The sequence below is a fragment of the Amphibalanus amphitrite genome, unplaced genomic scaffold (assembly GCF_019059575.1).
Source record: "Amphibalanus amphitrite isolate SeventyFive unplaced genomic scaffold, NRLGWU_Aamphi_draft 000055F_arrow, whole genome shotgun sequence".
Lineage (NCBI taxonomy): Eukaryota > Metazoa > Arthropoda > Thecostraca > Balanomorpha > Balanidae > Amphibalanus > Amphibalanus amphitrite.
The window spans coordinates 879,808-905,994 of record NW_024881551.1 but is presented as its reverse complement, the minus strand read 5'-3'; the positions used below and the strand labels follow the sequence as shown (position 1 = coordinate 905,994).

At 57.2% G+C, this 26,187-nt stretch overlaps 2 protein-coding genes across 2 annotated transcripts; both read left to right on the top strand.

Moving 5' to 3' along the window:
• The first annotated feature begins 313 nt into the window (after positions 1–313).
• LOC122378149 (G1/S-specific cyclin-D1-like) lies at positions 314–11,758 on the top strand. The gene is made up of 4 exons (XM_043358876.1): positions 314–1,877; positions 2,632–2,847; positions 6,209–6,365; positions 10,767–11,758. Exons 1-4 carry the CDS (start codon positions 1,269–1,271, stop codon positions 11,087–11,089), a joined length of 1,305 nt encoding a protein of 434 aa, XP_043214811.1. The 5' UTR covers positions 314–1,268; the 3' UTR covers positions 11,090–11,758.
• Positions 11,759–16,623: 4,865 nt separating this feature from the next.
• On the top strand, positions 16,624–18,373 carry LOC122378148 (CLIP domain-containing serine protease 14D-like). The gene has a single exon (XM_043358875.1). It carries the CDS (start codon positions 16,764–16,766, stop codon positions 17,973–17,975), a length of 1,212 nt encoding a protein of 403 aa, XP_043214810.1. The 5' UTR covers positions 16,624–16,763; the 3' UTR covers positions 17,976–18,373.
• Positions 18,374–26,187: the final 7,814 nt, after the last annotated feature.

The following is a 26,187-nucleotide window of genomic DNA, read 5'->3' as shown; positions in this document are numbered from 1 at the left end:
TGTTTTTCTCGAAGTATCGAAACTGCTATGGCTACGACGTCGTTCAGACGTCATTCGGATGTACCCGTGACGAAAAGAGCGTATAATCGGGGATCGAATCCACTCCCGGGACCCGCTATCTCGCCCTTCCCCATCCGATCCGTTATCAGCAAGTCTTCTTTTATCTCTGGCAGTCTTTGTCCGCGTCTCGGGCCCGTCTGGGCGCCGGGCGGGGGCGGGGGCGGGGGCGGCCGCGGCGGGGGCTTGGTCGTACGCAGCGCGGCCGCCGGAGCCCAGCGATGACACGTCGTTTGTCGCGGCCGGCGACGTTGTCAGATGTGTCGGCTGTCACGTTCGCGCGCTGCTCCGTGCGTGCGTGTCGCCCGTAGCGGCGGTCCGAGACCTCAGTCGCTGCGCCGGTCTGTCGCTCCGGGTGCCACAAGGCCACCACCCAAGCCGACCACGCGGCCGTGTCGCCGGCTGCCTGACAACTGACTCACACCTGACTGAGAGACGTTACATCAGTCCGTGGGAGGCGGAATGTGACCGTGGCTGTAGTCAGAGAGCCGTGTGCCGTGTACTACAACCGTGTTGAGAGTTAGATGGTGTTGATGGAGGGAGATTAGTGCACTCGAGGAAGCTCGAGGAAGTGCACTCGAGTACCGTTGTAAGAAACTGGGGTCAAGTGTGAACGGAAGCGGTCTATCGTTGGATGTGTTCACCCGCGGTACGCCAACATGAAAGCGTACACAATGTGACTGATACACTATCTGAATGATGTCATATCACATCATCCCATTACCAGAATTGACGGAGTACAAACAACCCTTGAAGTCGGATCCTCTTTCAAAGTGCCTCCTAAACGATTGCATTTTAATGGAACTCTTCAGACGGCTACCAAAGAAAACAGCCCTGAAGCCAGACACGCCCCTGCGCATTATACCGGTCACAGTGATGCCTGACGGTGACCTGAAGGTGTTTGGATCAGCCATCTCCTCTGCCACACATATCTCATTGATCAGTCGCCAGCGCTCTCTGACCCAGCCGGGGTCTGATGAGCGGGGTCCGCGGTGTCCACTGCCGACCGCCGGCGCCCTCTGGAGTCCCGGACCAAAGGCCCCCGGCTGACGGGGTGAACAAGGGACCGGCGGTGTCACCGGGCCGAGTGACCTCTGCGCGCGGGCCGCCCTATATCACGGCCGGTAAAGGGGAACAGAGGCGGCGACACGGCCCGCGGCCGCTCCGCACCGCCCGACTGACGGCTGCTGAATGGTTCATCAGCTCAATCAATGTTACTCCGGCGGCGGCGCTTCTCACAGGCCCTTCACAGCCATGGCAAAACGGCCGGGTACGCGAAACTGAGCCATAGTGGCGGTGACCCTGCGCGTTTCAGAGCGGTTTTTCCGTGCGACGGCACTCCGACCGGGCCAGGTGGTCGGCGGGCGCAAACGATTCCCGCCCTTATCGACTGCTTCACCGCTCGGCCGGGCGGCGCTAGTGGCATGCGGCCGGGCCGGCTGTGTGAGACCGCCGTCGCTGCGTTGAGGAGGAGCGGTCGGGGCGGCGGGGCCTCAGTTGGTCAGTCGCGGGACAGGGGTGAGGGTGTCGCTCGCTCGCTCCCCAGTGGACAGTCGTACTACCGGCCTGTGACGCAGAGCGAGACGGTCCGCAGTGCTCAGAGGACTATGAACGGCCCCCTGTTGTGTGCCGAACAGCCCATGGATCCGGCCGCCCGCAGCCTCGCCCACAACGACGCGGTCATCTTCCGGGATGACCGGGTGCTGGAGTCTCTGCTGCGCACCGAGCACTCGTACATGCCCGGAGGCAGCTACTTCCAGACCACCCAGAACGACATCCAGCCCTACATGCGCAAGATGGTGACATCGTGGATGCTCGAGGTGAGGCCTTTCTCCGGTTTCTCAGTGGGACACCCAGTTGTTCCTTTCCCCGCAGTTTGGGACCATTTATCGATCGGTGCTGTGAATCACCTCACGTCTAAACACCAACACCCCCAGTGTTCCTTTTATGGCCGGCGCTTGTTCGAAGGCCGCTGCGTGCCTGTTCGTGTCGCTAGGATCTCGAGAGAGCCGCCGCTTTGTGTCCCACTAAGGTCATTAAATCCTCGAGAGAAACACCGAGATTTAATTTACGTCTCGAATTGCTGGCCCAGTTTTCGTGGCGGCAGCGCCCGCACGCTTTCTTTTCCAGCCACTGTGAATGGGGCGCCGGCTAGTATCAATGGCTGTAATTGGCCAGAGTTGTCACCGATCCAGTTGCCATGGTGACACGTTTACGACATCGCCCCGCCTGTTGAGAGGCGCCGTGAGAGATGAGCCGTTTCGCAAGCGGCGCCGGCCGACAGGCGCTGCCGCCGACCCAGTCGAAAGTGGCGATTTCCGCTCATTTCGGGAGCGCAGGAGACTGCTGAGCTATCTAGGTCACCGCCGAAGTCATGGTGGAGGTCGTCAAGTGTCCCACGCTTTGGGGCAGACATCTGACATTACTATTTGCATTGTAATTGTAGTTGCCATTGGACGTGACTTGGTAGTCGACATGCCGGCACCGAGTCCCACTTCCCCGCGCAGGTCCCTCCACCCCTGCGCCGCCCCGGCACCCCTCACTAACCCTGCCCTCACGGGGCCGCCTGCACAGGTCTGTGAGGAGTTTGGCTGCGAGGACCAGATCTTCCCGCTGGCCGTCAACTACCTGGACCGTTTCCTGTGCCTGCGCCGCATCTGCCGCGGCCAGCTGCAGCTGCTGGCCGCCGTCTGCCTGCTGCTGGCCTCCAAGATCCGGCAGTGCCGCGCGCTCAGCCTGGCACAGCTCGTCTACCTCACCGACTTCTCCGTCACCGAGCAGCAGCTCAAGGTCAGTTCGCGCCCCGGTGGTCGCACAGGGCTCTTTGCGCTCCCTTGGAGGCCTTGGGTCTTATGCACGGGTCAGGTTCGTGGAAGGGGAAACACGACAGGTCGTACTTAGGATGGACATTAACCCTTCGTTAGCCGCTGCTGTACCCAAACTCAGTCCCTCTAATCATTTCCACACGAGTTCGCGGCGGTCCGAGGACAGCAGCGAGTCCTTGGAGCGGCCGGTCCGTCCTCTCCCGGGTCGGGTTCTCACGGCCCCGCGTGCCGGCCGGCCGGCGACAAACACGCTAACGGTGCCGTCAGCGACGCCGCCGGTCCGGCAGCCGGTGCCCGCTACCCTTCTGCGTTTAAAGCGCCGGCCCGGCACGCCGAGCATGTGCCATCGCCGGCCGGAGGGACGGCCGGTCGCCGCGACCTCGCGCCGCTCTGAGGCCGTCTTTGTTGGCGCGCACGCATTCCTAGCGGCGGTGATACGGCGTTTGGGTCGCCGTGCGCGGCCGGGTGCAGGATGTTTTGGCCGACGAGAGGGGTACCGTTGCTCGAAACGGGGTCTCCGTATTTACAAGTGACCCCTCGGAGAATGGGGCACCCGGACCTGAGTGGGTCCGTTTTGGGACAACGGGCCGCCGCGCCGGGGGGACGGCGTGCCAGGGGCTGCCCGTTATCTCGGCGACCTCCGAGCACCTGGCCACCCTTCGGCTCGGCGGCGGGTGGGCCAGACGGTGTCGCAAGGAGGCACTCGGGCCGGCCGGTCACCACCTGTCCCGCACGGCCCGGTTGCCATGGTGACCGCGCCCGCGCCGTGTCGCGGTCACGCCCGCGGCGCCGGTCGCGTGCGCCGGCTTTGTGTGGGCGTCATCGTCGGGCGAGCACACGCCTCACAAATCCATTATCATCTGCGCTGATGCGCGCGATCGCTCTTGCGCGAACATTGGACTGGCTTTTTCGACGACGGCGGGATTTAAAACGCCATAAAAAGTCCACATCTGTACCGATCGACGGCAAATTAGTCTCCGGCAGCCGGCGGTGTCCAAGGCTGGCGGCGACTACACAGGGAGCGCGGCTCATTTGCCGCGACATGTCCGTACGCGGCGCCGATGAGACCTTCAAACTGACACTATCAGCGGCCACGGCGGCGAGTACGCACTGGACCGACTGACAGGCGACGAATTGTGAGACATCTTGTCGACGGCCGGCGATTTTCGTCTCAGGTCCCTCGCAAATCGCCCCCCGTAGCGGGGCCGGCGCAGTTGTTGGCGCAGCGGGCAGCGGTGCTGCGCCGGCCCGGCGCGGTCCTCCGTCGCCGCAGGAGGTAGCCGGTGCCGATTAAAGTCTGCTCGACCCTCCCCTGCGCGCGGCGGTGACTTTCACCGTGCGCCGCTCCACCCGTTCGCCGGGCTGCGGCGCTCGGCCGGCCCTTTGTTGGCCTGTAGCGGGCGGAGCGCTCCTCTCCGGGTCCCGTGCGGCCGCCGTCCGCCCCTTCCGGCGCTGCGATACTGCCGAGATGACGGCCCGGCGCGCCATTACCGTCTCAGACGTGCACGGCCGCGCGCTAATTGCAGGCATCCGGCGCCATAATTAAACCGCGCCGGCGCGCGACCTCGCCCGTGCGTTACCTTGCGGCGCACCGCCCGTAATGGGCCGACCGGTGGGCGAGAACAAATGAAGCGAGCTCGTTAAAAAGTCGCCGCCGTCAGTGTCGCAGCTTTGATCGATTTACTCGTGTAATGGCGACATTTTTGTTGGCCGGAGATGCATGAAGATGGATTTGTACGCGCCGGTCTCCGCGGTTCACGGACACCAAGACACGGCTCGTTTGGGCTGTGCTGGCCCCGTCCTCGGCCGCCCGCCTGTCGACGAACGAGGCGGACCGAGCGGCCTTGGCGAAGTGACCGCCCGCGCAGAGACCGGCCCCAGATGCCATGAAGATAGGTCACCGTATTCAGAGAATGTTTTAAAGGCGGGTCTCGGGAGATATGAGGCCGTCACGGTCTGTCAGAATTTATGTCGCATCATTTGCGGGTGACGTGCCGTTCCAATGTCAGAATTCCGCCTCCGACAGTCCAGTGAACGACGGTACCGAGATTGCCGTCCTCGGCTGACATATGTAGATACTCCCGAGCCGAGTTTCAAAGCCAATGACGATGACTGGCCAAGCTTCAAATGCGCTTACAGTAACATTGGTGCCTGTGACAAAGGGCCACGGTTTTCCTAAGTGGCCTAAGGCCATGGTTTTCCTCGGTGGCCTGTCGCAGGCCTCTTTCTTCTTTTCTCCATTACGAAACTGCACTAACTTTCCAAAACTCGGCCGACACCACAGTAGGGAGCAGGGCTGGCCGTGTCGGCGATGGCCAGCCGGTGGTCGGTGGCTATATCCGAGGCTGCGAAGGTCCGCAGGGATGCCGCCCGGCGCTCCGCATTCCAGCCGTTTTTATCTCTTTGTCGGCGGCGGAGCCAGTCCTTGAACCCGCCGGCCGCCGAAGGACTCGCCGAGGAGGACACGGCGCTCAATGGGGGCGGCCGCCGGCGCACCCGGCGGTGGAGGCGGAGGTTGCGGTGGGTGTGGGAGTCTCGGGGGTCGGATGCCGCCGAAATTGCCGTGGCGGCGGAGGCGCCTCGGTGGGCGCGCGCCGGAGACATTCCGCCCCGGAGACACAGGCTAACGAGCTCCGGACATGGCACGTCGCGCGCTGCGCATTCCTCGCTCCGGTTCCCTGTTATCGCCGCTCCGCCCCCGCCGCCGAACCGGCGCCCGTGTCCTATGATTTGTACTCAGCCAGAGTAAACAGAAAAACTAGCGCGGCCTTGCGTTCGGCATTGCCTGCGACGCCGCCGCCGGGCGCGTTATTCATTGCGCACCCATAAGTCAGCCATTTCCTGTCGTTTTCGGCCAAGAATGCGTTTCTTGCGGCGGTGGCGGGCGCCGGACCGGCGGCGGTGGCGGCGGCGGCCCGAACGCTGTCGTCGCTGCCCCGGACCGACCGTCCCGCAGCCCGCTTCCAGGCCAGTCCTAATTAAAACTGTGCCCTCCCGGCCTATAATTATCGATAAAGTATGCCTTCATTTGTCCATAAATCGCGGTCAAGAAGGCGACGGCGCCGCGGCGCGCCGATTCGCCGTGGGTCTGCGGGCCGGGTCCGTGGACGGGGCGGCGACTCAGGGGTGGCGGCGCAGACAAACAGAGCCGGCCCGGCCCGGCCTAGGTGGGTCTGTTTGACGGAAACCCCGTATTTATCAGTCGGCAGCCGTGTTTGCCTTTGGCGGCCTCTCGCCGGCGGAAACCGGGCCGACAAGGGCTTCGCGCCGCCGGAAGAAGTGTTGTGCTATGTGCTCCTCTCACCGCCATGTTTGTCCTTTCACAGGAGTTTGAGCTGGCGCTGCTGCACCGGCTCAACTGGGACCTCAACTCCGTCACCAGCTTCGACTTCGTGGAGCAGCTGCTGTCCCGGCTGGCGCTCAAGAGCAACGCCCGCTTGATACGGCGTCACGCGCACACGTTCATCGCTCTGTGCACCACAGGTAGGAATGCTGACCCTATCTCATCTCGGACTCGTTTGCCTATCCATCCATCTCCTCTATGAATCATGTGCCCTGGCTCTCATCGCCCAGAGGAACTGCGCGTTGGGGCCCCAATCGCGCCCCCCAGAGCGCGGCGCCGCCCTGCTCTGGCGCCGCTGACTATAGTCACGCGGTGAGCTTGTGTGTACACACTGGGCTGGCGCTCCGGGCGCCCGGATAGTGCTCCGATCAGCTGGCCGTTGCAGCCAATGAGAGCGCGCCGCTGGCGCCGCCGACCAATCAGCGGCCGGCGCCGAGCAGATGTATTGCAATGCGGGCTCTGTTTTGCCCGTGAGAGAATCGATCGATCGGCACGTGCGCGCGCGGGCGGGGGAGCGGCCGAGGGTGATGTATTGAAACGCACCACCGCGCGGGCCGGGAGAGTGATATCGATTGGTGACGTGCCATTACATGACGCCGTGCGGTGTACTCGTTAGGCCCGTATTACAATTACTGAGGGATCGTGCGCCACTGGTGCCAATTACCCCCACCCAGGGTCGGTGACATATATAATAAATACACTACGGCGCGCAGATAAAAACGACAACGCGTGATACCGAACCGACGTTTTGTGACCGCGCGAGATAATTGTGGCCCAGCGGCGTTTTTCTTTTGATGTTCTGCCTGGCCCTGGCCGCCAACTTCCGGCGGCAGCTCACCGAAATAGTGCGGAGTTATCGACAAAAAGCTGTCGGGGACGTGCGCCAACAAAGACCGTGCCATGGAGCCGGAACCGGCATGTAGCGGACATGTTTTCAGTTCCTCCCCAGCGCCGCTACGTACGAAGTGTCGACGGGCCCCGTCAGGGACAACTTTTCGCGTCGGGCTCCCATTGGAGAGCTATTCCTGTCTCCACTCGGAGAAACCCGTGCGCAGCCCCACAAAGACGTGGCGGAAACTAACTCATCGCGCCGCGTCAAAACGAGATTTATCCCCGATAGTTTATGCTTATTAGAAAAGCGTGGGAGCGTCGGGGGCGGTCTGACGGTGGGGTGGGCCGCCACCAGAAAAAGGCGGCACGACGAAAGCCGGCGCCGACCGCCTCCGTCGCCGCAGACGACGCTCCCACCGCGCTCAGATTTCATCCCAGCGCGAATCGGCCGCGCTTCGCGGTAATTTTCGCGTGAAGCGTCGATGCCGATGCGGCCCGCTCCATGGTTCTGTCGTGACCGATGGACCGATCGGCGGGGCACCGGAAGCGACAGACGACACCCCCGCTGCCGCCGGCGCGTAAAAAACGTCGCGTTCCGCCTGGTCTTTAAACACGGCGACGTTTCCGTTCCCCATTTGGCCGACGTAACGGGGACAGCCGGCCGGCGGTCGTCGGTCGTCTGTGTCGGGGCTGCGGACCACCCCCGGCCCTGCCCCGCTCCGACGGCCGTCGGGGCCGTCTGGGACGGGCGCCCTGTCATCTGACCCGCCGCCGCCGCCGACGGTCGTCGGTCCGGCGCGGTGACGTCACGGCCGCCGCCCCTCGTCGGTTGTGTACGGTCCAGATGTGGCCCCGGCTGGCCGCGGGGCGCCGCCGGGGCCCGGGCACCTGCGCTCTCAGCGAGGGACGAGAGGGCATGGGAGAGCGGGCCGGCGGCTGCGGCAGCCCGCCGCCCCACCCGGACCAAATCCGCCCGGATGAGCGCGGATTGATGTGCGCAGACGAGCAGACAGAGCGCCCCGCGAGTCGGCTGTTTGTTTGACAGCTGCGACCTCAGTAATCCGGGCAGCTGCGTGCTCCTCTCACGTGATTCACTTATCAGTGATTCACTTACGGCTACCTGATACTGTCAAACCTGAGCGCTGTTCACACGTGAGCAATGACCAGCCGCTCCCGGCCGGCCCAGTTCCACGTGTTACACCGTCACGGCGCGGGCGCTGTTTGTGCCCGTCACGGGCGCGTGACGCGTGACAGCGCCACGGCGCCCTTCCGGCCGGAACGGGCGCTGGCCGGGCCGGATGTGTCGGCCACGGCCGTCCGACTCAATCAGACACACTTCCGATCGAGCCGGTGATTTAAACCTGCGCCGCCCGCCGCGTGGTGACTGATGCGATCACGGTCGTGACGGTCCCGGCCGACCGTCCGGGTCCGGCCCCTGTGTTCCAGAGAGTCGCGGCAGTCGGTCGGTTCTAGGCCAACAGAAGCGTGGCCCAGGGAAGCGAGGCATGGGCAGTAGCCCTGATTGCGTTTGATCTAATTCTAATGAAGGCGTGCCGCCGCGCCGGCGGTCTGCCTTTCAAGGCGCCGGCCGCAGACCCAAATCGTTTCATAACCGCCGCGCCGACTGTTATTAGGATATCAAGTGATACCCCATAAAGAGTTTCTCCTTAGAGGCGCTGTTTAAAGCCCGGTAACCATATGCTATTATCGACCGTGGCCGCTCTCCGCCTGTCCCGGCCCGTGTGTAACCTACTTTCAGCCAGCGTAGAGCCTCTGCTTTCGATTAGACGACGCTGGGACCTTTAAAAAGTGAGCGGACTCGCGATTAGGCGCGCCGTCTGGCTGCGGGTCGCTGGCGGCCGGTGAAAAGGAGCGGCGCCTGGTAACGGAGCGGGCCGCCCACCTGACCTCCGACCCAGATAGCGGGCCGGGTCAGCCAGCGAGCGCCGCGTGGCCACCGCCGGCGGCCGGCCGCGCGCGCCCCCGGGCGCTGACAGCGGCGCCGGCGCGACCGGCGGCTCCCACGGAGCTGGGAGCCGCAGAGGAGCCGCCGGCGAGTGACGCGCCGGCCCCGGCCGCCGCGACGCACTCCAGAGAGGGGTTAAATACCTGTTGGGGAATTTCACACGGCGCCCGACCGACTGGTTCCCCTTGGGAGCGGCCGCATTCCAGCCAGAGCGGGCCACCTGGCGAGCGACTTCAGGCCGGGCCGGGGTGTCGCCGAGCGCCCCTCCTCTCCGCCAGTGGAGCGGACCGCCCGGAATGGCCAGGGCCAGACCGACCTCGGCCGCGCCGCCGCGCCGGAATTCCGCCATTTTCGCCTTGGAGAGCCGAATTTCTCCGGCCCGGTTACGGCGCGGGTTCCGACACGCCGTCCCGTGACCTCGAGCTGGCGACATGTGTGCGCCGAGAGCGGCCCGAGCTAGCGCTGGGAGCTGGCGGCGGCGAGGTGACGGCTAGAGGCAGCTGTGGTAAAAGCTGTGAGCTGTACTCATGGCAGAGACCAGAGTCATCATCTTCTTAGTCCATATCGGGGAGACTCTATTAGAAGCCAATCTAAAAGCCTCAGGTTTAGACTGCGATGGCGCTGTGCGGAAGGGGTCAGTCCGTCCTGAAAGGGAGGGGTGAGTCCATCGCCTCCACAACACAGCACGGTCAGACGGCAGATGGCGCGGCTCGACTAATTGGCCGGTAAGACGCGGCGCGGAAGGGTGCACGGTGCGTCTCCCGCCGGGCGCCGATCGCCGGGCTCGTAATTAATTACCGCCGTGAGCAGTGGGCCAGGTGCGGCCACCCTTCCTTCCTGCCGCCCTCCGCCGGGCATTGTCTCGGGACCGCGCGCGGTGACGGTGGCCGGCTTCGAGCGCCGCCCCGATGACGACCTCTGATGACGGGTCGCCGCCGGAGGTGTCCCATAGATGGATGACGGCCTGTCGCCGGCGCACGCGACGAGAAAGTCCGCCTCCGCGGCGGCCGGCGCGGGGCGCGACCCAGAAATGAGGCGCGATTGGCGGTGACCGGCCGCTCCGTTCATCACTGCCGCACTGACCCGCCCGCTGCCGCCTGCCAGGTGGCCAGCCGGGCCTGTTTACACGTGCTGGCCCGCCCTCTCATCCCGCCGGCCCTCTGTCCTGCTCCGCCGCTCTGCCGGCCGCGTGCGAGAGGTCGGCCGGAAGGGTGGCAGGCCACGCGGCCACGGCAGCCCGCGGCGCCGCGTGTACTACTTGTTTACTACGGTTTAAAGCCCGCTGCGCCGCTGCGGTCCTTGCCCCCACGCTCCTCTCTCCGCTGAGATGCCGGGCATTTAAACGCAATCAGGCTGGAAGCGTAGAGCGCCACCGAGTTGTTTGCGTCGCCGGAGAGAGAGAGAGAGCGGGGTGAGCGGCACGGCAGCGCCACAATGCTGTCGCCGAGTGGCCCGCCGGGCACGGCGCCCACCCGCGTGGTCGGCGCCCACGTGGGAAAGGTCGGGCAGTAGCGCGATCGGTACGCCCCTCGAAGATACGGCGTGTACCGCGACGAGCAGGCAGCACGCGGGACGAATCGTAGCCACCGAGGGCACAACAGGAGGGATTTTGGCCTTCCGACAGGCGAATCATTCCGTCATTTCGACCCACTGCCCGTAGTGATGTGTGTGTAGTGTGCACTGTGCTGTCCTCTGGTGAGCGTTCTGCGACCTGTGGCTGACCGCCGTCTCTCTCCTGTTGCAGAGGTCGAGTTTCTGGAGACGCGGCCGTCGCTGGTGGCCGGAGCCAGCGTGTGCGCCGCCGTGGCCGGCATGAAGCTGGCCTCTGCCGAGGAGACGGTGCCGCAGGTGGCCGCCTGCCTGCGGCTGGAGCCCGACCAGGTGCGCCGCCTGATGAGCCGCATCGAGGAGATGGTTCAGTCGGAGATGGCCAGCGCCCAGGTGAACGCCGTCACCGCCGGCGCCAAGCACGCCGTCAGCGCGGCCAGCAAGCAGCAGCCGCAGCCGGCCGAGGAGGAGTGCTGTCAGCCCGAGACGCCCACCGACATACAGGACATCCTGTTCTGACTCGGAGAGTGACAGACAGACAGACAGAGAGAGACACCGGCGGCCGAACCGCCACCTATCGTGCAAATATTGTTATGCCGTTTGATAAGGATCTGATTCGGTCGCGCGCCGCGACGGGGAGCGAGAGGATCTCATGTGCGTTCCGTTTCCGTGCAGGTGACCACCCAAAGCTGTGTTATCGTTTGTGCGCGTTGTGTGGGGTTTTGTACTTGTATCATACTCAGCGCTGGCGTCGGTGTGCCGCGGTGACCTGGCAACTGTTGCCAGGTCGGGAGGCGTCCCCGCGGCGAGTAGTCCGATGTCGTCCGACGTGCTCTTGTAGACCCTGTAATTTCACCATACGTGTTTATTTTATTTGTTGCAGAATTCAGCAATATGTTTTTATTTGCCAGACTTATTCTTGTGTCTTTGGCCAGTCAAGTTTACCTTATCTACAAATATCCACCTCATAAGCCAAATGGTGCTCTCAAGAGAAATGCTCAGTAGTACGTATGTCGAGGCATTTTCTCCCCAACTTTGGGAATTTATCTAGTCGACTGTATTAAACATCTTTGTAATTGTATATAGTTATCCCCGAATGCACATCATTTTTGAATTTTGTACAGCTTCGTACCGAGTGTTTTCTATGTAAAAGAATACTATAAAAAGAAATATATGGTCAATTAAATATAAAGTTGTGTTTGAAAGGGCCAATGCAAAATCTGCATTCAATGCTCATGAATATTACATCATCTACACAGTGTTCATCGACGACGATAAGCAGCATGCACATAATTTATTGAATGCACAGAAAGTAATCAACAACGCTGTTAAAAACGAAAAAGACACAAAACAAATATTCAATTAACGGGCGAAACAGAATACCATGAGATGTTTGCGGTTAGCTTCCGTGAGGTTCATACGTGATGACATCAACGTAGAACATAATTGGTTCAATGGGGTTGGGAACTCGATTTTTTAAGAATGCATGAAAATGATCAAACTATTTTCACAGAATTTATGGTGCATACCATTGCCTCATAAAATCAATAAGCTGAGAGAAATGAGGGAAGAAAGATAGGAAACTTGTTTTGAAAAGTTCTTGAAAAAAGATGCTCTTGATGCTGTTACGTCACATGTCACCTTCTGCGGTTGACAAATAATGGCGCATCTGGCGCACCACAGATTACATGTTATATCAATGGGTGAAAGATGTTGTTTGCTTCACTCTGCCATTTGCGCTGTTTTTAACTTTAAATTATGCTAAAACATTTACGGATGAAATGTTCAGTGTCAAAAATTGATGTGTCTGCCGTGTACTATATTCCCACTTAACATGAGCGCGTGATAAACATTTTATGTACCTTGAATTTTCAAATGATAAAGATGATGAATCGGAGGATGCTGAAAAGCAAAAGCTCATTCCAATATTTGGACTACTTTACGATTAAAATGTTTACATTTATGTTTACATTCCTGTCATCTTATTGATCATTTATTTGTTCTTCTTTTATGAAAATAACTTAAGGCGTTGAGAACCGAGGTAATTTCTATCTACCGTGCCTTAACTTACCAGCAACAGCAATCTATCTACGCCCTACGGTGGCAAGGGAGACTGTGAAAGAAGCGTAAGATGGATTCTAAACAATTCTTTTGTGATATACTGAAGGACAAAGTGCAGAGAAGAGCGTACAAGTCCTGTTTTGTGCCAGGCTGTTGCAGTAGCACTTATGAAACTCCGAAAACGATCTTCGTTCATGTCCCGAACAACACTACCCTGAGGAGATGATCGTCTGCAATAGCAGGAAGAGCTGATGCAAGTACTTTGAAATCCACTATCAAGTCGGTGCTATTGTTGTAATGATCACTGTGAGGTGAGATATTTTGTGCAAGGGCTGAGTGTAATGCCCAGGAAATGACCTCCATTCGCCCCCTGACCGGTCAGGGTTATAAAATTTGAGTGGATGGCGGTCCGTTTGGGGTTCAGATGTCAATTGTATTTTGTTACTGTCAAACAATACATGTTATGCTGGCAGCGAATGTGTGTAACGTCGTTTTTCGAAGCAGAAGTTAGAACTGTAACGGCAGAGTGCTTGCTGGTCTCATCGTAAGTATTGTAAGTGTTGTAAGCAAAAGCATTGTCAATATTGTAAGTACCTATTGTGAGCATTGATGTATGGTAGATATCACCTCACATGATCTCGGCTCAGATAACCCTCTCCGGTGTCCCTGTCAGTAAATGGCACCTGGATCATTACAGATAAGATAATTTGTCATAATTCTTAAAGAATTGGGTGGTTTTGACTCGTTTACTCGAGGTGCAGGTCGCATTTCAATACTTTTCCATAGGCTTGCAATGTAAAGGTCACGACTCTGACCTAACCTCAGGTCACAGATCAAAAATTCTGAGATATACAAACGACACATACTGCAGGTACTGTTTTGAAGACTTGATGAGAGGAAATAACTTCGTGAAAAACTCAAGCTCTGACGTGTTTGCAAACTTTTCTGAGGTGGGGTCAACAAACCCGCTCTGGTTACCTGACCTGACCTGACCCGGCATTTTTTTTTTTTTGCTGAGATGTGCGCAATGAGCATTTAGGAAAAGTCACCAAATATGAGCTGAATGTCTCGCGGCGTTTGACAATTGTACAAGAAAATCCTGAAAGGTCTCCCCGTCCGAAATAGGGTTAATGTGTATATGAAGAGTTGCAGATGCCAAACATACCCAGATCTAAGACTGCAGTTCCCAGCGCCGCTGCAACGTTTTTAAAACAAACATGCATAGGACATACAAACATGTACATAGGATACATAGGATACATAGGATGACAGGCGAATAACCGCTCACGCAAGGAGCGGAGCTCCGCCCCGTCCAAAGTGGCCAACAAAGCAGAGACAGAGGCAGCATCACATCTTCCATCAAAGAACTGGTTTCTGGCTTGGAAGATGAGCTCCATCTTTGCATCCGAGTCGGTGCTGTCAGGAATCAGCTGGTCTAATGGAGTGAGAGTAGTGAGACGACTAGCTATTGTATCAGAGCTGCCTGGTCTTCGTAGCATTTGTACCGATTCTTCTCGATCGGACTCTGAATTCTGTTCCTCCTGCGTATTACTTGAGGCATTGCTATGTAGCTAAGTCTTTGGCAGAGTTTCATTATCCATGCTTTGCAAACAGTGCCATAACAACACAGTTAATTAATCACCAAGCTTCTTTGCAAGTTCCAATACAGTTGAATCGCACGCGATTTGAGTGCAAAAATCAAGAAAAGTGCCAACTTGTTCCCGTAAAATATTTTGAATATTGACCTAAAAAAATGAGTAATTTCCAGATAAAATAACAGCGAAATCAGTTTTCGCTTGCCAATAAAACTCACAGATATTGAAGCTCCATTATTAAAGGAACATTTTAGTATATGCCATTCTTGATAAAACTTCTTAGCCACGCAATACCAGCGCAAAATAAAGAGACACTGAAAACACGACCAATCACTCCGATTTACCATAGGAAAATACATAGAAAATGTATGTCTCAACTGCGCCAAATATACAGACAGTTATATACCTACATGTGACGTCATGATTAGCCCGACCAATCAGAAGCAAGTTGTTTTCAGCCACAAATAATTAATTTCTGAACTAACTAGGCATTTTTTTAACAAAGTGATTTTAAATTAAATCATTAAAAATTCTGAGCTTTTTTATTTTACCAAAACATACAGAGCATGCAGATAGGTCCCAACCCTATTATTTTTGACCTGTTACTTCGAGTTGTACACTCGAAGCAACAGATCGAGAATATCTTCTCGGTGTAATATTTTGATGTTTACCTACGTCTTTATTATATACCTACATAACATGATGCGGTATTATGCAGTTCAATTAAAAAGGAATACGACCAGGAGCATCAAAACTGGAGGGGGATAATCCTTCCACTCCGTGGACAACATTCCCTTCCCCCCTCCCCTGTGGCGCCGCCCATGCTCCTCCTCTACATGGTGTCCGGAAAGTCCTGGTGCTTTTATACATAGTTTTAAAGAAATTCCCTTGCTTCATACATAGTCAACAATAGATCAATGATCAAAACAATGACCGGGGACACCAAGCCACATCCTTCCGCTAACTTCATTCAATGTAATCGCTTTCGGCGCCGACGACGGCCTAGACGCGGGACGAAAGCGCCTGCGGGTCTGAGCGAAAAAGGATATTTCCATATCCTTCCATGCTGCCATGATGCGAGTCTCCAACGACTCCAGGCTGGGATGAGGGGTGGCTTAGAACTTATTCTGCAGAATGCTCGTCACGCCGTAGTCGAGCGGGTTGATGTCGGGAGAACAAGGCGGCTTAATCTTATTCCACCACAGGTGATCTGGCCCACCGAACTCCCCTGTCAGTTTGGCTTGGACAGCAGCGGCGCTGTTGGAGGGCGCTCCGTGCTGTTGGAATGCAAAGCGACTCTTTGGACAAGTCGCCGTGACCCTAGGGTTAATGTGCCTGTCCAGGAACCATCAGTACCTATGACCAGCCTCTTATTCATCTATTTGACGGTGACGCAGATGATAGGACATTTCTATCCATGATTTTGTTCGATCGGCGCTGAAATGTTGTTACGTTCTCGGGAGTTTTAACCTACCGTGGCCGTACTGGTCTTAGTATATTTTTTAAGGAGTTCCCGAGTCATAATAAGCCTTATCCTGCTAACACATTCGCGCAGAGAAACGCCATGCATCGTACCTACTGCAACTCGCGCCTCGTTCAAGCCACACTAGGCCGCCGCGTGCAGACATTTAGCGACAAGGCGCATCTTCGCCCATCTTACCCATCACTGAACATTATTTCAAGGTCATATCTGCTCGACCTACAGCTGACCGGTCATCGAGGGGTCATGTCTGGGGCGATTAGCTGATTTTCCACTTATCATGTTAGATGGCGTCCAAGAGAGACGCCAGAACTTTCCAGACACAATGTATGTACACGATAAATTTCGAGATACATATCGTGTGAAATTCAGTTGAGAACTCAGCTGACTTGCACGGCTACATATCTACCCCCTCCCCCCTCCCAACCCAACGGTCCCCAAGGTGGACCAAAGCTAAACTCAATCGGCCCAGCTGTAGCGGCCTATATATAATCGGTTCCTGCACGTGCGCAAGTGCAATGGCACCCGTCACCGCGGATCATAACATATATAAATAAATGCATCTCTCAGTGTCCGCCCAAGGACCGCCTAGCACATATTCCCTACCTACCTACCAATATGCTTAAAATCGAGTCAATACCTAGCACCGGGCCGAATTCGGTATGGTATGTACTTACCCGTTTACAAAATAGCCAGAAGTTGCAACACGATAGAGGTAGAATATGGGGATTTCCCGTTACGTCTGTGGAATCTCTTCCTTCCAGACGGCGGCCCGCATTACTACGAAAATGTCGTTAGCTCGGATATGACGTCAGAGATAAGACATTGCATCGAGACGGCCGGTTTTTACGCTGCTGTAATGGGGCCCTTGGGGGAGGAGCTATGCCGGGAATAGGCACAAAGAGGCTGACCGCTGACCACTGAGCATATATATGGCGTAGGACCGAGCGTTCGGCGACAGTCGCTGGCCGGAGCCGGGGGTAGTGAGTGGTGTTTTCCTCGGTACAGTTTTCCGTGTGTGGTCTGAGCGGCGCCGCGCGGCTGCCTATCCGTCCTGATGCTGCTGACTACACTCCTGTCCGTCCTGCTGGTGACGGGAGGCCTGGCCGGCCGTCCCCGCCGCCAGCTGGGCACCTTCTGCCGGGATTTCGCCGGCCGGCCGGGCACGTGCGGCGCGCCCCAGCAGTGTCCGGCGCTGCTGCGGCTGCTGGCTGCCGGAGCTCCCTCGGCAGCAGAGGTGAGCGGGATCAGACGGAGCGTCTGCGGCCGGCTGGGCCGCCAGCTGCTCTTCTGCTGCGCCAGCGGCCCGGTGCCCCAGCCCGTCACTCCGGCTCCCCAGCCTGTCACTCCGGCTCCGCGGCCTGTTACCCCTGCGCCTCCGACCCGCCGACCAGCGCCCCCCGAGCAGCACCCCAACAGGGCCATCCTGAATCGCGGCTTCGAGTGCGGCACCTCGCCGGCGGGCCGGATCGTCGGCGGCCAGGAGACCGAGGTCGGCGAGTACCCGTGGGTGGCGCTGCTCGGCTACCAGTCGCTCGACAACCGGCGCGCTCCCGTCTCGTTCGAGTGCGGCGGCACGCTCATCAGCCTGCAGCACGTGCTCACCGCCGCGCACTGCGTCGACGAGCTGCCCATCCGCGACGCGCGTCTGGCGCTGACGACAGTGCGCCTCGGGGAGCACAACCTGGACACCGCCACCGAGTGCCGCCAACTGAGGGACGGCTCGGAGCTGTGCAACCGACCGCAGGACTTCCGCATCGCGCGCGTCCAGATGCACGCGGACTACGACCGGGGCAGCAGCGCCAACGACATCGCTCTGATCACGCTCGACCGGCCCGTGGTGGAGGACACGTTCATCGGCAAGATCTGCCTGCCGTTCGGCGAGGCGGGTCGGAGGAACTACACGGGCGCGCCGCTGCGGACGGCCGGGTTCGGCCGCACGGGGCCCAGCCGGCAGTCCCCGAGCAGCCCGGTCCTGCTGGACGTCCTTCTGCCGGGCGTGGAGCAGAGCCAGTGCGCCGTCACTATCCGGCAGAACGGCGGCACGGTCACGCCGCTGCAGATCTGCGCCGGCGGGGTACCTGGCGAGGACTCGTGCCAGGGCGACTCGGGCGGGCCGCTGATGGCGCCCTCTCCCAGCGGACCACCCTTCAGCCTGGTGGGCGTGGTGTCGTTCGGAGCCGTGCGCTGCGGCGAGGGCGGAGTGCCCAGCGTCAACACGAGGGTCTCCGAGTACCTCAACTGGATCCTGGACAGACTGGACAACTGAGGTGCCCTTGACGAACGTCTACCTCAGGGAAAGGGGGAAGAGCACGGACATATCCTTCCTGACCGCATTGATTTCAATGCGAGGTAAAACATCGACCTGGTCTCAATACATAGACTCAGTTTGTATTTACCTGCTAATGTCAACTGTGTACTTACATGTGTTATTCTGCTTTTTAGCTTCTCGTATACTCGTACATCGTGCAACTTATAAGCCAAGGTCATGTATGTATGTGCTTCGTTGTAGGTACAGTATATCTGCATGGTGCAATCTCAATGCGTAGTTTGCTCATGCAGTGTCGAAGCTGTTTAGTTCCTTAGTGATCTGAGATGATCTGTGACGCTTCGTATAGTACCTATATGCAGGCATTTTTCACGAAATACATTTGTTTAAATGTGCAATGACTTTTATTGAAGGCTCGATGAAGGTATCAGGGGACAATGAGGTTGAATGCCAATCTCTAATTCACGTTGCCGTTTACGCTAGTGTAATTCGGAGGACACTTGAACTTTTATTCTCGCAGAAATTGATCATTTATGTAAAAAAGAGATACTGCCATCCAGATCACCTTCGTCTTTCGCGTTTATTGATAAAAACATAACATACAAAAATCGATCTAACTAAAGTGAGCATTTAACAGGAAACGATCTCCATCCATGCACATCGGCCTATTCCATGTGACCGAGTCCTCTCATGTCCCGTTTTGTCACGATCCCCACAGACCGTTAGTCTGGCCACCACCCTGTGACGGTCCTGGCACGTGCCCTCTGTCTGGGAGGCGGCCGTCCGTGGCCGGCCAGCCGTCCGGCGGCCTGCGGTTACCGTCGTGGCACCGCAGTCGCCACAGACGACGGAGACTGCAACGGCCGACGGGGCGCCAGCACGGGCACACCTGGACGAACCACTTCTACCGCCGCCAGCCGCCGCCGCCGCGGGGAGTTTGAATTTGAACGGCCCCTTTGAGGTCTCCGCAGAGGGCAGATGTCTTGCAATAGGTCGGCATCCAGGGAGGGATCGTGCGCCGTTTAGCCCGAGGCTCACGCCAGTGGATGCGGCACGTGCCCGCCGTTTTTAAGGAGGGGAAGGGGCCTCGAGTGGCGGTTATGACCGGAACATCGGCGGCTATTAGAGCACACCGGCTTTTCTGCAGCACGCACTCAGCAGCTGCCCAGTGGACAGTTCGGGAGGTCAGGCTGGCTCGTACATAGTGCACATGCAAAGCTATTTCAGTTGTGCGAAAAGCAGCCCATAGCAGCTGCAAGGAGGTATTTGGATTAGTAAGCTTTTGCAAAAAAAAAAGATCAGCTTTGCCGAGTTAACAGCATTTTCATCCTTCTTTAATCAGTCAATTGAATCAAATATTGATTCGTTCTATTAAGTAGGGTATTGCCGTTTTGCGGGTATTATCGGCTTTTCAATCAATCGATCGGAAATCGATAAATCCGCCAACATATAACGTCTCGAGGAGCGCAACAAGGACAAAGGACGGATGAGAAAAGAGAGAGAGAGAGAGAGGGAGGGAGAGAGAGAGAGAGAGAGAGAGAGAGAGAGAGAGAGAGAGAGAGAGAGAGAGAGAGAGAGAGAGAGAGAGAGAGAGAGAGAGAGAGAGAGAGAGAGAGAGAGAGAGAGGGAGAGGCTGAGCGCAGCCGGCGGCAGCTCGAAGGCTCCTCGGAGCTGCGCGGGTGACTCGGCAGCTCGGTGACCGGACATAGCAGCGCGGCCGGGCCCGCCGGCCGGATGTGCGTCATCGCGCCGCACCGCCGTGGGAGTCCGATCGGCGCCCTTTCACGGCTAGCGATCACGGGGCGCCGCCGGCCGGGCGCCCTCGGCCGACTCGGGACGGACGGTGCGTGCGGACCGACGGTGGAATGTTGGCCGCCGGCCTCTCGGGGCCGACAGGGTGACCCGTGAGAACACGACATCCACCGTCACGGATGTACCGGCCGTGAGACAGACACGCGCGCCGCCGCTGCATTCCTCCCGATTTCTGAAGCGGGAAATTACTCTGTCCGGGTCAGTTGGGCAGATTCACTCGCGGTGTTGTGTATGAGTGGTGAAGAATGTTATGTCTCATGCAGGAGGAAATGAGCCTCTCAACAGAAAGAATGCGAGTACCTGACATGCTCTCCGGAAATGAACGTCTGAAGGCTGTCAATCCCATTTGTCAATCCAGCATTTGAGGCTGTTGTCAATGCATAATAAGTACACCAACCACAAACAGGACAATTTCTTCGACAAACAGGACATCGATGTTCTCTTGCCATCAGCCTCACATCACAAAGCAGTCATCGATGTTCCCAATCCCACCACGAACCAATCGAAAATCATTGCCAATTGCCATCGTTTCTACCTTCCACACTCCATCCGTCGCTGCACAATGGTCACTCCCCTCCCCCCCCCCCATCTACGAGTCGCCCTATGATCCCCCCCCCCATTCCACCTCACCCATAACCCCTACCATCTACCGCTAATAACCCCTACCACCTATAACCAATCCCCGACTATTTCCGGCCACCCCATCTCCGTCCCGTCCTAATGACCCTGTCCAAAAGCTGACGTCGTGCTGTCACGCTGCGTTATGTCCCGCTGTCACACAGCGTCACGTGGTGATGCTGTCACACACAGACAACCCCTGCTGCTTCACTGCCAACCTCCGCCGCAGGGGGTTCCTCTCGGAGCGTCGTCATGTTTCAGTCAACATCGGTCACTAGCAATGGTTTCGTCCTGCCTCCCCGTATTATTTCTTCTCATTTGGCTCCTCTCGTGTGAGTTGTGACTGTACATTTATCCATTTATCCTGACTCGAGCCGTCACGTCTCCGGTTGTCTCTGAGAGTCCGGCCAGCATTCGGCACGGCAGGGCACGTCTCTGACCGGATCTTGGGCAGCTGCCGCCTCCAGCTGTCCCCGGAAGACGGTCCGGCGCGCGCCAAAGAAACAAACAACACCGGCCGACGCGCGTGACCGGGGCACTGACTCCCGCCACTCCCCGCCCCTCCCTCCGACACGGCGACAGCGCGGCACCCACGCGATGACGGCCACTCTTCGGATCTCTGTTCTTCGGATCTCTGTTCTTCTCCGACGCCGAGTCGCGTGTCGCCGGAGACGCCGCCGCACCTGGCGCCGTCGGACCGCTCACCTGGCCCGGAGCAGCTGAACGGGGCTCCGGTGGACCGGCCCCGGCCGACGCCGACGCCATGGCTCAATGGGCGCCGCAGCTCGAGAAACAGAGAGACAGAGACGCGACAGTCGCGACGCTGACGATACAATTCAGCGGCCATTGCGCAATTACGCGCCACTGTGTCGCCGCAGCGCCCGGCGGCGGCGCGCGGCGCTCAGAAGACGAACGTGGCGCCTAGGCGGCACGCGGACGCCGCGCTGGGGTCGCTCAAGCGGGAAGATGGCATTGTAGTGCAGAGATTGCGCATGAGGAACAGGCAGACAAACAGTGACAAAGAGTGGATAATCTCAAGGAATATGCTGGTATGCAAATTATTGTCAGACGCATGTTCCTCAGATGTGTACTAAGGAAACGGTTTTCAGTTGTTCTTTTGTCGCGAAGATTGCCGGTATTTGTCGGATTAGACTTGCGGAACTAGGGAGTTCGTTGGGTAAATTATGTCTGTTCAAACTTGTTTTCACACATATTTGTGCATATTGAACAAGCTGAGAGCTTCCTGATGAAGCATTCACGCGGCATAAGGGTGTGGCGTATCTGGAGCACTCATTTCCACTTAGGCACCTAGTAACCGATTTAAGATCCAGTATCACCGGATCTATATACCAGAAAATGCAGACATTTGTTCTCTTCGGGAATGCCTAAGCTACCTAAGTCACTAAAAGTGGCTTCGAATTATGTTATCCAATGCCCTAAATAGAGTCAAAATTAGCTTGCTGCCACCCCATACCTCTGGCAGGCCGTTTTCCGCTTTCATCACGCCATTTCTGCGGCTCGTTCCACATTGAGCGGACCGAGTCCAGCCGCGGGCGACGCGAGTCGCGACTGACCGGCGGACGGCCTCGGCACTGCCTAATGGGCAATGGTGGCCGCAGTGATCTTCCAGCGCCCGCCTAATTATTCACGATTACCGGATGAGTAATGGAGAGAGCGAATGGGTTCCCCGCGCCCCAGCTGACGGTCGCGGCCCGAGCGCACGCGCGACCAGCACGCGCCAGCCGCCAAAGAAACGGCGCGCACCCGCCTAATAGGCGCAGCATTGTGAACCCGGTGCCAGGCGGGTTATTAAAGTGGTCAGCGGTGTGTAATTCAACTCGGCATTATTACATCCGAGACGCACAATAAAGCTTGTCGGCCTTCCTTAAATGGGTTTGACCTTCTTGTTGGGTGCGGTCCCCTTCAAAGCCCCTTACACATTAAAATAGGCGCTTTTTGTAAATTATATCCTTTTGACATCATCCGTATATAATGAAGTCATTCTTATATGTTGCTGATTGCTTTTTACTATCTTGCCCATTTCTTTCTAATGAAACATTAGATTTAGCTATCAAAAGGAGCACCATTCCCGTGCATTGGGCTAGCTAACGTTTATCGTTAGAGCTCGTATTATCAAGCTAGGTAGACAGCCATGTATGTGCCTACTTAGGTGGTATGCAATAGGCATGCAATGCATCCCGAGATAATAGCCAAACTGACTCCTTTGTCATTGGTCGACTTCTCCCCGGTTAATCACCACTCGCTACCCACTCTAGATTGATGGCTGGATTTTTTAAATGTCAATGTTTCTCACGAGAACCTGTTTGAATCTCCTTGTTGTGTGTTTGTATGCTGCGCGCTTACCAAGGTGATCCGCTTTCCACCGGTATGTGATGTAAAAATCACCAACATCGAAGCTGCTCTGCAGCATTTGCAGATTCCAACATACAGAGAACACTGCTCCGGAGCGAGAGAACACGCTTGCGAACACCGGCGCACACCAATCACCTGCGACACGACGGCAGGACGGCGGTCGGAGAGGGTGGTCACACCAGCCTGCCTCCCCGGGACTGGAATGTGCCCCGGCTGCAGGCCGAGCCGCTGCGGTCTCTGCCTCTTGTATACTGGACACAGGTCGGAATTCTAGCTCCATCATCAGCCTAGCAACATCAGCTGGCGGTAGTGCCCTACTCATGTCTCTGCAACGGTTGCACGTATGCCTGATACAACGTTTGCCCATTCCTCTTCCTAAAGCCATGTCTTCCCTCTTCACACTGAGCCCTAAACAGTTGTCCGTTCTCCCTCCGTTCATCAGATCATTTCCGTTCCGTCAGACGGTATTCTCTCCAGCAGATCGTTCCTCTCCATCAAAGCCTTCCGGCTCCCTGAAAACGTTCCTCCAGCACTGCACTGCCCACCAATTCCTCTCCATCACACCGTTCCCTCTCCGTCAGACAGTCCCGTATACGCCATTCGATCGGCCAACTCCTTGGCGAATTTTGCCAATAGCCTCCTTTTACGGCAGACGGAATGCGGAAAAACATTTCTCAACGCCAAACAGCTGTGTCGCGGGGCAGCTGGCGGCGCTGTCTCTGAGGAGCTACTGAGAGGCTGCGGCGCGGGACTGACACCGAGTACCGACCGCGCCGGTCAGCAGCCGGGCGGCCTCCTCTCCAATTACCGGCCGAATTTGTTTACCCCTGTCTCCGGCGGCCGTCCGGCTCTCGCGGTACGCAGGTGACCGGCCACCGGCACCGTTAGGGCGCCCCTTTGTTTCCGGACAGTCGGCGGCCCCGCGCGAGCAGATTTCAATAGGCCCTGGGTCGGGTCAGAGGAGGGAGAGGCGGGGGTGGGGTGGGGAGGAGGGATTCATCTTGGGGAGGGAGGGTACAGTGACACAGCACCTTAGAATAACGGTGGCTGTAGTAATCTCTGACTTGGCTGGTAGCATAGATGACAGATTTGCCAACATTGCACCATACAATCTTCGACCTCCGTAAATAGCAGATACCTTCTGCTAATACTGCAGTCTTTTTTTCTATGTATGTATGCTCTCACAGATTCTGCAAAATTGGCTATTTGCGCTAGGGTGGCATGGGCACTAAAAGCCAAAAGCTTCTAAGAAGCATTCCTCGCCTCCGCAACTCTGCTTCCTCGAAGTTCTCGATCCTATACTCTTTTCATTCCCCCACGTTGCTCTCGTGCTCTCTCCCACCCGCGCTCTCTCCTTTCCGGCCGCTCTCGTTCTCTCTCCGCTCTCGTTCTCTGTCGGCTCGGCCCCTCAGTCGGCCGTCTCGGTGGCCGGCTGGCCGGGTCGGCGGCAGGTTTTTGCCACCGCTCTCCTTAATGGCTGTGCTGCCCACCACCTGTGAGGCCGCCCCTCGGTCCGAGAGTGGCTCGTGCCACCTGGAGGGGCCCTGTGCCCCTAAGACGGCAGCGGGCCGTTTTTTTCTGCAATCGGCCGTCGACTGAAAGGTGTCGCGCGCCGGCCGGTTTGATGGCGCACCAGCTGCGCCGTCCGCCGCGGTGATCGCGGTGCGCCGCATTGAGTGCGCTTGATTTAGTGCTAGCAGTAGAGCGGGGCGCAGCCGGCCCGGCTATTGTGGCTGCCGGAGCGGGGCGGAGCGCCGCCGGCGACCGGGGAGATCGAGCTGAACCCGGCGACGGCAGCGACGGGCGGCCGAGACAGAGCCGGCGCAGAGCCCAGTCGGCAGATGTGCCCAAACGCCGCTAACTTTAGACACATCCGGCGGCCCGAGCATATGGAACACATTGAGTGCGCCCGTTCAGGGGTTGTATCGCGCCACGCGCGGGCCACCACCACCACCTCAGCCCCGGCGGAGGGCGGCACTGACACAGATCCAGGGACAGGAGTCGTCCCTGTCCCCTGCGGCGCGACCCGCGGCGGAGACAGAGCCGGACAGCTGCTGCAGGAACGACAGCAGGAAGGGCGGAACCCGACTCCCGTCTGGGTCAGATGTGTCTCTGGCCGTCTCTGGCCGACAGGCTCTGGGAACGGCTGGTCACCGCGGCCGACAGCGCGGCGGCCGCCCTAACCAGTGGCCATTGCTCAATCATACACTCTGTAGTATTGCTTAAGTTTTGACATAGGATTGGCATGTGTTACATAACGAGGACGTTCTTCAGGTGCAAAAAAGAGATCACGAAATCAGTGTCGCCCTCGAGATAATAACGTTCGACATGCTGTCGAGAACACGCGTATGTACCTAAGGCATGCCAAGTGCCAGGAATTAAAATGAAGTTAATGCAAAAAAAGACTGGCATCGACATCACCCGATGTTGTGGCTGCTGACTATGTCGCGTTTACATAACATTTTTGACGAGGCTCTAGCTCATTTATTTTGAGATAATTCCGATGCAGTGATCTTCGTATATTTAGAGGGGATCAATTTGTAAATTGTAAAGCACCATTGGCATCTTTTACAACATCATGAGCGGAGCTATAAGCTTGCAGCAATCCCTATCTAAACGCGGCTTATGACGAAAGTTGACGACAGTTGGAAGTTGACGATGGAAAGAACGGGTTTGTCCCTTTCATACCATATCACGCTTATACATATTTATTATATATCACGCTTATACATATTTATATACAAAATATGTACACATTTTGTCCGGTATAAGAGTTCCCTATTCAGAATCATTTACGAAAGCTATCGAACTCGAGCTCAATACAATCAAATGTAACGAGAAGTACTCAGATATCTCATTTCAGGCGAGCCTTCCATCCAATCCTCCTTTATCTCTAATATATTTCATTTCATTAAGTTATTTCATTAAGTTAACCGTGATGTGATGACCAGTCTGCCCGACAAGAGGCGACACATCTGGACATTTATCGGCTACCAACTATTTGTACACGCGTTGTATCAACAACGCGTGTGTCGCCAGACAGACCAGGCAGAAATGGGACACAACGTTATCGCGGGCGCGCGTCCCCTAGCCTAAGTCACGTGACCGCGACGGACGTCTTGGCTGCGCAGCGGCCGGGCCGCGCGCTGGTTCATTGCCCCTAGAGGGCCAAACAGAGAAGTCATGGTACCACAAAATTTTTCGCTCGTATACGATTGGAAAAGCTCCTAGCTGCGCTAAACGCCGATTTTCCATCCAGCATTCCCGTGTTCTTGCTTCGCATTGCGTCAGCGTGATTTAAAGGCACAATTTAAACGGCGCAGCCGCGACAACATTCCTCCGCGTTCATCTGGCGAAATCCTATAAATAGTTTCCGCCCTGTCAGACACCGTATCTCCTTGCCATCGTC